Raw genomic sequence first — 8,773 nt, forward strand, 5'->3', positions numbered from 1 at the left:
CCCCGCCTGGCAGCTCCGGCTTCAGGGCCGGCTTCCTGGGGACAGCCCCCCACCCCGCGCAGGGCTCCGTGGGCGGAGGCTCCCGTGGACTGCTGCTCTCAGAGCGACGATCCCGCGGCTCTAAAACCACAGCCCGCGTCAGCTCTCAGGAGCGCTGCAGAGCGCCGCTTCGGTTCGGACCCCGGCTCGGCCGCCGCGCCACGGACCTGGCCCTTCCACCCTCTGGAGCTGCTTCCTCGCCTGCAAAGCCGGCGGAAGAGCGCCCAGCGCACGGCTGCCCCCACCGGCCCCCACCGTGGTGAGCAGCGGTCCCTGTCCTCGGGGCTCCGCGCCGGCTCGCAGCGCCCTCGCCTGTGTGACTAGGCAGGCACGCGGGGCTGGGGACATGGTAACGGACGCCTGCTTGAGAACACGTGGCACTTAGTCCACACCCTGTCCTCTTCGCCCAGTCCCGTTACCGATTCAGGCACTTGGGGCACAGGAATCCTTGGGACAGACGGATGATTAGAGCCCAGGACTACTCCCCCGGAAAACACGCACGCGCCCGGGGGCGCTCATGGACTGCCAGCTGGGAACCCCCCCCCACCCTAAGCTGGCGACGCTCCGCAACACGCGGCCCCGGGCCGGCGAGGACGCTCACAGCGAGAACGGCGCTCAGAACCGTAACGCGGGGCGCCCAGCCTGGCCGCCAGCTCGGCGCTGTTCCGTGAGCACAGCCCGCACGCCTCGGCCCCGCCCCCGCCCCCGCCCCCGCCCCCAGGCCGGCAACGCTCCACACCGCATCCGGGTACTTCCCGGCCGGAAGTCCAGGCTCCTCCCACTTCCGCTGGCGCCACGGGGCGCCACGTCTTACCTGGTGGGTCCGCTGTGCCAAGGGCATTGAGACCCCTCTTCCACCTTGGTGTTAAGCCACCGCGGGTGGGCCCTGCCGCGTGTTTTTAATTCAGTCACTTACACAAGTCATGGACAAGAAAAAGGAGAGACGGTATTTTAAAATATTCTCTTTAAAATAAATTCCCAATGTGATTGAGATTTGCAAAACAGCAAACTACCAGCGGATGCGTTTATATCTAAGACACACAAGCCTTAGAAAAGCATTTGCATTTCATAGAACTTAGCTATAAAAGCCAGTACTTTGCTTCCATGTTCACAAACGATCTGCCATGCTATCATGGAGTTCACATCCAACCTTCGATCTTGCAAAGAACAGGACCACACATCTTGTTAAAACACCAATTCGTTTCACCCCCCCCCCCCAGTCTTTCTGCAAGCAGGTAAACACGAGGAACGGGGGAGGGGTGGCAGGGAGGTAAGGGAACTCAATTGTATTCCCTACACCAACCAAGGACAGGCAGGGCTTACCTTTATCAAGATCCCCGGGCGGCCCTACACCCACCTGCCCACAGAGCCAGGCGCAAGGTCTCTAGTGCTTCTGTGCCGAACCAGTACCGACTCAGACCTCAAACTCCGCTGTCCTCTGTGTCCGCGTCACAATTTTTTATCAAAAGCCCAAGATACATTTAAGAATATTAAAATACTAAAAGACTATTCCAGGACCTTTGTGCTTTGAGATTTTAAGTTCTATTTCTAAATCAATCAAACAATTCATGTTAAAGGGACCCTGCAGTGTGTATTCTGCCAGCTATCGGCTTAAGACAGGGATCAGTTTAGGACAGTGAGTTCTCCAGCAACTGTTAAAGACTTTGAGACTCCAGGATAAACTAGAAACAAGATCAAGGTTCTCTCAAGTGTGACTGCTGAAGATTTCACAATGCTATAACTTGCGCAATCATCCAAGTTCAGTTCTGATTTATTCAAATACGTAAGTAAAATCTACTCATGAACAATATTAAAATCACTAACTCCTTATTCTGGCCCTAAACTAAGGAAAGCGACGTACATTTTGACTTCATTATCGCAGGTAGTGAAGGATGTTGCTCATTTTGTGATGAAGCTGCTGTTTTTACTTTCATTCTGACACCTGTATTAGGACTATGTTAGTATCGGTATACAGATCCTGTGTATGCTGCTATCTTAGGTGACTTTTATTATTTTGGGGGAGCCTTGCCCTCACCGGGTCAAAATACAACACACCCCAAACTGCACCACAATCAGAGGCCGAGTCAGCTGGTACTGAGATACCCTACCTCTCCCTCGCCGCACTTCCCACTCAGAGGAAGGATTCCTCACCCTTCCTGCCAGGCCCTGCAAAACCCAGCTCCTGCTACCTTTCCAACCTCATTTCCTACTCCCGCCTCATTATGCTCCAGCCACCCCCGCTTCCTGCCGGCGTCCTCCCGGTGCCAAACTCTCCCTGCCTCCCATCCCTGTCTCCCACGGCACTGCATGGCTGCAGGGCCTCTCGGAAGGCCCCTCCAAGACCCCGGCAGGAAGGACGCAGCTGGGCTCCGCTCCGCTCTGCACACCGTGAGCAGCCGAGCAAGAATCTGCACGCGCCGTTCAATGGCCCCTAAAGCGCAGCCTGCCAAACTGCGGGGGGCTCAGGAGGGCAAAGCTATTCCCAGAAAAATGCCAGATGTCATTTGCCTTTTTCCCCCACCATGTTCACGTTTGCACGAATGGTGCAAAGGCAGTGGTGGGGACGTCCACTAGCTTGGTCCCCCTCGGCCGTGGGAACAAACTGCTGGGGGAAGCCGCTTTGTTCTTCACTACCATGTACGCTCATTTCAAAAAAAGCCATTTCCACTTAACAGTGTCCTTGAGGAAGCAGTACAATTATTAATTTTATTAAACCCTGACCCTTAAGCACATGTCTTTTTAGCAGTCTGCATGACCGAATGGGACGTAGGTATGCACGGAGCGTCCTGCGCATCCTGACGTGTGATGGTTGCCTCGGGGCAAAGCACTTGTTTGGGGTGTGATCCGAAACAGCCACTGGTATCACAGAGCGTCACTTTTACTTTCGAGGCTGACCACCCAACCATCACGATTTCCACCGTGGGTATCTGGCAGACACTTTCTTGAAAATGAATGGAATGAGACCATCACCCCAAGCAACACTGCTAGCACTCTGCCAACAAATTCGAACTTGCTAGAGGAAATGAAGTTTGGGAAACCTGCATCACTCACAGTGAGCTTAAAAGCATCCCAATGTCTAGATTTTTCTGAGACTGGTGGCGGTATTAACAAATATGACTTTAAAAATATACATTAAAAGCCCTGGCTGCTGTTGTTCAGTGGTGTCGCTGGTTCAATTCCCAGTCAGGGCACATGATTAGGTTGCATGTTGGGTCCCCAGTTGGGGGCGCAAGTGAGAGGCAACCACACAGTGATGTTTCTCTCCCTCTCTTTCTCCTTCCCTCTCTCCCTAAAAATAAAATAAACAAACAAATTATTTAAAAATATATACATAAAGATGGGTCAGAATGTGGAAGGATCTACGTAACAGTGGACCAATGCTTTCCCAATGACCAACATGTGATGTGACAAAGTCAGGCATGGGTGGGAGGGCCATTCAAAGTGCAAAACAACCCAACAGAGTCCCACGTAACAGGGCAGAAAACCCGCTTGCCCGATCCCAGACCGCACACTACCCTATCAAATCCCAGTTGCTCTTTTGCAGAAATTGATACCTAGTCTTTTAGGAACTTTAATTCACACGGAAAGGCAGGGGACTCCGACAAGCCAAAACAATCTTCAAAGACAAGCAAGTTAGAGGACTCCCACTTCCCTATTTTGAAACTTGCTACAAAACTACAGTAATCAGGTCAGTGACTGGGGGGAATAGTGTGATCCTAGCATAGAGTCCAGAAACGAGCCCTCACATTTCTGGTGTTTCTGACAATGACGTCAATACAATTTAATGAGGACAAAACAGTCTTTTAACAAAAAGGGCTGGGACAACTTGATATCCACACGCGAAAGAATAAGGTCGTACTCCTGTCACATTCAAAATTAACTCTCAATATATCATAAACCCAGTTGTAAAAGCTAAAAGTATAAAACATTTAGAAGAAAATACAGCAGTAAATCCATAAGGCTTTGGATAAAGCAATGGTTAACTATGACACCAAAAACAAGTGACAAAAGAAAGAAAGTTAACTTCATAAAAATTTAATAAGACTTTTTTGGCCCTGGACGGGTAGCTCAGTTGGTTAGTGTTGTCCTGACACATTCCAAGGTCGCGGGTTTGGTCTCTGGTCGGGGCACATACAAGAACCAATGAATGCATCAATAAGTGGAACAACAAATCGATGTCCCTCTCTCAAAAATAAATAATAAATAAAATAAAAAATTTAACTGCTTGCTTCAAGGGAAACAAACTTTCCACCTAAAAAAACACACACACACACAAAAACACAACCACAGAATGGAAGTTATTTGCAAATCATGTATATACTATGTACGCATAAGGATGGCTGCTACAACAAAAAAGACAGACAATAATAAGTGTTGGTGAGGATGCAGAGGAACTGAAAGCAATTTCAATTGTTGATGGGGATATAAAACGGTGCAGCTGCTTTGGAAAACTATTTGACAGTTCCTCAAACTGTAAAACATAAAGTTACCATGTTCCAGCAATTCCGCTCCTAGAAATATAACCAAGATAAGTGAAAACCCACGTTCACACAAAAATCTACACAGGAATGTTCCTAACAGCATTATTCATATAACAGCAAAAATGGAGAAACTACCCACATGTCCACCAGCTGGTGAACATAGAAATAAACCATGTTATATTCAAATAAGGGATGTTACCTGGCAACAAAAAGGAACGGATGACTGATAAACGCTACAGCGCGGGTGAACCTTGAAAATACTTATGTCAGACGAAGGAGGCCCGTCACAAAAGACCATGCATGTGAGACTCAACACAAAACGCCTAGAGAGGTAAATCCACAGAAACAGGGAGCAGATGGGCAGAGGCCAGGGGCTGAGGGGAGGGGTCCGGGGGGGGGATGCTGTTGGTGGAAATCAAGTCTCTGGGTAGGGGCACTTCACGCCCCCCTGTCCAGGTGTCCTGTGACTCAGGTAAGCGAGCCAGACTTGCTAACGCCGGCAGCTGCAAGCTGTTTCAGGCCGCTGAGCTATGGGTATCCTGAGGACAAAGAGACTTTGCTGAGAACTCCACTGCTCCCTTGTCCCATCATCTTGTTTGGAACTTAGCCTTGAGGACTCACAGTTGTTTCGTACCTAAGTAGTTCATGTTTGAACCCGGGTATCCTGTTTTCTCCTTAAGCGATAGGATGCGTATCCTGTAATTGCCACCCTAGATTTCAGTAAAAGGAAGGGGCTTGCTCTGCTCAGTGCTGAGCTGCCTGAGCGAGCCGCAGCCCCCCGTCCGTCCCATTCTGTCTGCTGGGATTACTTCCGCGCCCTCGACCACAAAGCACTGCACCAACTGCTGAGGGCACCGTTTCTTTTCAGGGTGATGAGGGTAATGGATAAATACAGCCCCCACGGTCAGTCAGGTAACACACTCAGCAAGGAAAAGGTATGGCCGCAAATGCGAGCTGATTCTTCTCTTGTACAGAACAATGAACGATACAAAAAAAAAAAAAAAAAAGTTAATTTCAAGCTTCAACACAAGGTGACCCCTAGAGGATGCTGTGAGGCACCTGAACATACAATTTCACATCCTAACAACTTTATACATGGCAAACAACCCATGTTTCGCCTTTAAATTTTTCAGTGAAATGTGTCAGAAAAGGGTAATTTAAAAATAAGACAGTACACCAGAACCCAACGGGCCTGTGGTCTATTTGGGACAAACTTAGTGATGTCTTCCCTTATGAGGTCCCAGTCAAGGCTGCAGCTTCCCTCCGACCTGAACCACCAAGCAAGGTGATAATGGGAGTTCCTTTTGCTCAAGCGCCTGTGACCAGGCCAGAGCGGCTTCATTCTTTCCCGCCACTGTCCACATTGCTGTGACCCCATCTGTCGCTGACCCCAGAGGCTCACAAGTACGCTGAGCCGTGCTCCAATGGGAGGCCAGATTCTCAGAGCCGGGGAGAAAATTCCGGTGAGAGGTGCACCCGGTTTTACTGGGAGGCAGTCACCCGACACCAGCCTTGAGCCTGATTAAGTCGAGTCACCCGCCGAGGGGCTGCCGGTCTGTGCTGGGGACAGTGGGGGTACGGGAGCTGGGACACCCGGCCGCACTCACAATGACCACAGGCGCCCTGCAGCCAGCCTGCGCCACAGGTGACGTGTCCTAAAAAAGCCGCACACCGGAAACAACAGGAAAAGTACTGGGGCAAAGCCGCACAGGCTACCTGAAAACCCTTCCTTACCAGTAGTTTCCTGTGCGTTAAAAAAAAACACAGAATTTGAAAACCAAGTAGTGAAACAGTCACAACCTTTAGTAGTTTCATCCGAGGGCAAGTTTTTAAAACACAGCCTGTGCCGTGCCCAGTCCTCACGCGCCACGTGGGAGAGCGTCCTGAGCAGGCCCGGCGGCTGGGCGCGTGTCCCCACCCCTCCCGTCGGGGGCACGGCGGCGGCTGGGGCCAGGCTTTCCTTCCTTTTGTGACGCGGGCAAACCGGAGGCCCCGCACACCAGTCTCCGGGCGTTGGAACCGAACGCAGACACGGGGAGGAGCTCAGCCCCCCCCCCAAACGCCCGTTTCCGGCGATCCCCGCAGCGCTCGGGATAAACGCGGAGAACCCGGAGCGGGGCCGCAGCGGACTGGGCCCGCCGGAGGCTCTTGGAGCAGCACGTCCACGCGCGGCAGTGACCCCGGTAACCCCGCGGGGCGGAGGCACGGGCGACCGGCCGCACCCGGGCCTTCCCCAGGGGACGACGACAGGGAAGACGCACCAGGGGGACTCGGCAGAGGAGGGACGCGCCCTGCCCGGCCGCGGTCAGCAGGCCAGGCTGCCGGCCTCCCCGAGCTGCAGGCAGGCGTCACCTGTAACCCGAGGGCCCACTCCGCCAGCTCGATGAGCGGGCGCTGCGCACCGGAGCGGGGCGGACAGAGCTGCCTCCAGGGCCGGCGGGCACGCGGCGCGGCAGCTGTCGGCGCGGCCGCCTCTCGTTCCCCCGCAGGTGCCCGCCCCCGGCCCCGGCGCCCGCGCCCCGCCGGGACGAGAAGGGATGAGTAAGCAGCCGCGGCCGATCCCGGTCAAAGAGCACGGCCCTGGCACGGGCGGCGGAAAAGGGGGCGGAAGCAGAGCGGGGAGCGGAGTCGGGGCGCCGCGCGCAGGGCTGAGCCTCCCCGCGGCGGGCGCGGCCACCGGAGCACAGACCCTGCCGACCCGCTCCCCCTCCTTCCCCGCCCGCGACGGCCAAGGGCACGTTCTCCTTAGACGTTCGGTCCTGAACACCCCACGGAGGGCGCGGCGGCTTCGGGCCGTCAGAGCGACGGCGCCGCGCCCCGGAGCGCGTGAAGTTCAACGGTTCTGCTTCCTCGCTCGTCCCTTTTGCTTCCTTTCCGGCTCCCGGGCCGCCCCGCACCCCGCACCCCGCCGCGGTCACGTCGGGTCGGCACAGAGGCGCCCGCCGCCGAGTGTCTAATACGTCAGCCTCTTGGGGGGGTGGGGGGTAAAAACGACACGAAACAAACTTCTGAATGACTTCCGCAGCCCGCGAAGCCCCTGACCTTATTTTCCCCCGGAAGAAAGAGGACACGGGGCGACCAGAAATTAGTCCCCTGCTCCCTCCCCTGGCCGCCGGCAGCACGCGGGGCTCCTGGGGCTTCTTCGCAGGAGCGCGCCCGCGGGAGCCGCACGTCCTACGATACAGGCCCCCGGCTTCCTTTAAACGCCCAACTTCACCGCAGAGAGAAAGGAACCCCGAGGGGCCGCGTCCTTTGTTAAAACCCCACGGACTGGATGTAACTTGGGGCGGGAAGGCGGCCGAGCAGCGACCCAGACGGCGAGCCGCGCGCCGGCGGGGAGACAGGTGCCATTTCTCCCCCCGGAGGCGTCCTGGGGCCGATCGCGCGGGGCAGCAGACCCCCTCGGGCGCGCCCCCGGGCCCGGCCGAACCCAGCTCCCCAGACTCGTCCTCCCCGCGCCCGGCCGCCCCGCGGGGCCCGGCCTCGCCGCCGCCGCTCAAAATGGAGGTGGCGGCGGCGGGCGGCTGGTTACGAAACGCGCGGCCGCCACATGGCCGCGCCGGCCCAAAACTTGGCCCGGCCCGCCGAGTCCGGCGCCCAGGCGCGGCTGGGCCCGGGCGCTAGGAGGCCGCGCGGCGCCCGTCACTCACCCACAGACCGGTAGCCCAGGATCGCGATCTTCCGGGACTTGGACTGCGGCATCTTGGCGGCCTCCTCAGCCCGAGGCCAACCACATCAACCGCGGCGGCGGCGGCTCCTGTGCTGCGATCCGCGGCCGCGCCGGGGGCAGAGCGGCTCCCAGGGGCGGGGCGGGCGGGCGGGCGCGGCTGCCTCCGCTCCTAGCTCTCGCGCCCAACCGCCCGGAACCGCCGCGCGGCCCCGCCCCCAAACACGCCCACGTGACTGCCCTCCGCCGGCGGCCCCTCCCCCCTCTCGCCGCTCGCGTCAGCACCGCTCTTCCCGCCGCGGCGGCCGCTCTCGCCCCCGAAACGCACGGGGTGCGTCGGTGGACGTTTTACTTTAAAGGAGAAAAGAGGAGACGCCGAGAAGCTTCCGGAAAAGTCACGGCTGAAACTCGCTGTGTCATGACCCTCCCACCACCTTCCGCCGCTTTTTAATTACGCCAGTTCTCCCAGAGTGCTGATTGGACAACTCCCGGCCGCCCGTGCGATGACGCGGCCTAAACTCCGTCTCCCATTGGGGGCGGCGATGAGGCGGAGCCTAAGGGCGGGGCTGAATAGCAGAAAGCTGAA

At 56.4% G+C, this 8,773-nt stretch overlaps 1 protein-coding gene across 1 annotated transcript in view; it reads right to left on the bottom strand.

Annotated features, from left to right (window-relative positions):
* Positions 1 to 8,344, bottom strand: part of RHEB (Ras homolog, mTORC1 binding) — a 35,594-nt gene extending 27,250 nt beyond the window's left edge. Inside the window, exon 1 of the mRNA XM_090287716.1 lies at positions 8,171 to 8,344. Within this exon, the coding sequence (XP_090143842.1) occupies positions 8,171 to 8,222 (52 nt within the window). The 5' untranslated portion in view covers positions 8,223 to 8,344. The remainder of the gene's footprint in view (positions 1 to 8,170) is intronic.
* Positions 8,345 to 8,773: the final 429 nt, after the last annotated feature.

Source organism: Furipterus horrens, unplaced genomic scaffold (assembly GCF_987537825.1).
Source record: "Furipterus horrens unplaced genomic scaffold, mFurHor1.1.pri manual_scaffold_9, whole genome shotgun sequence".
Taxonomy (NCBI): domain Eukaryota; kingdom Metazoa; phylum Chordata; class Mammalia; order Chiroptera; family Furipteridae; genus Furipterus; species Furipterus horrens.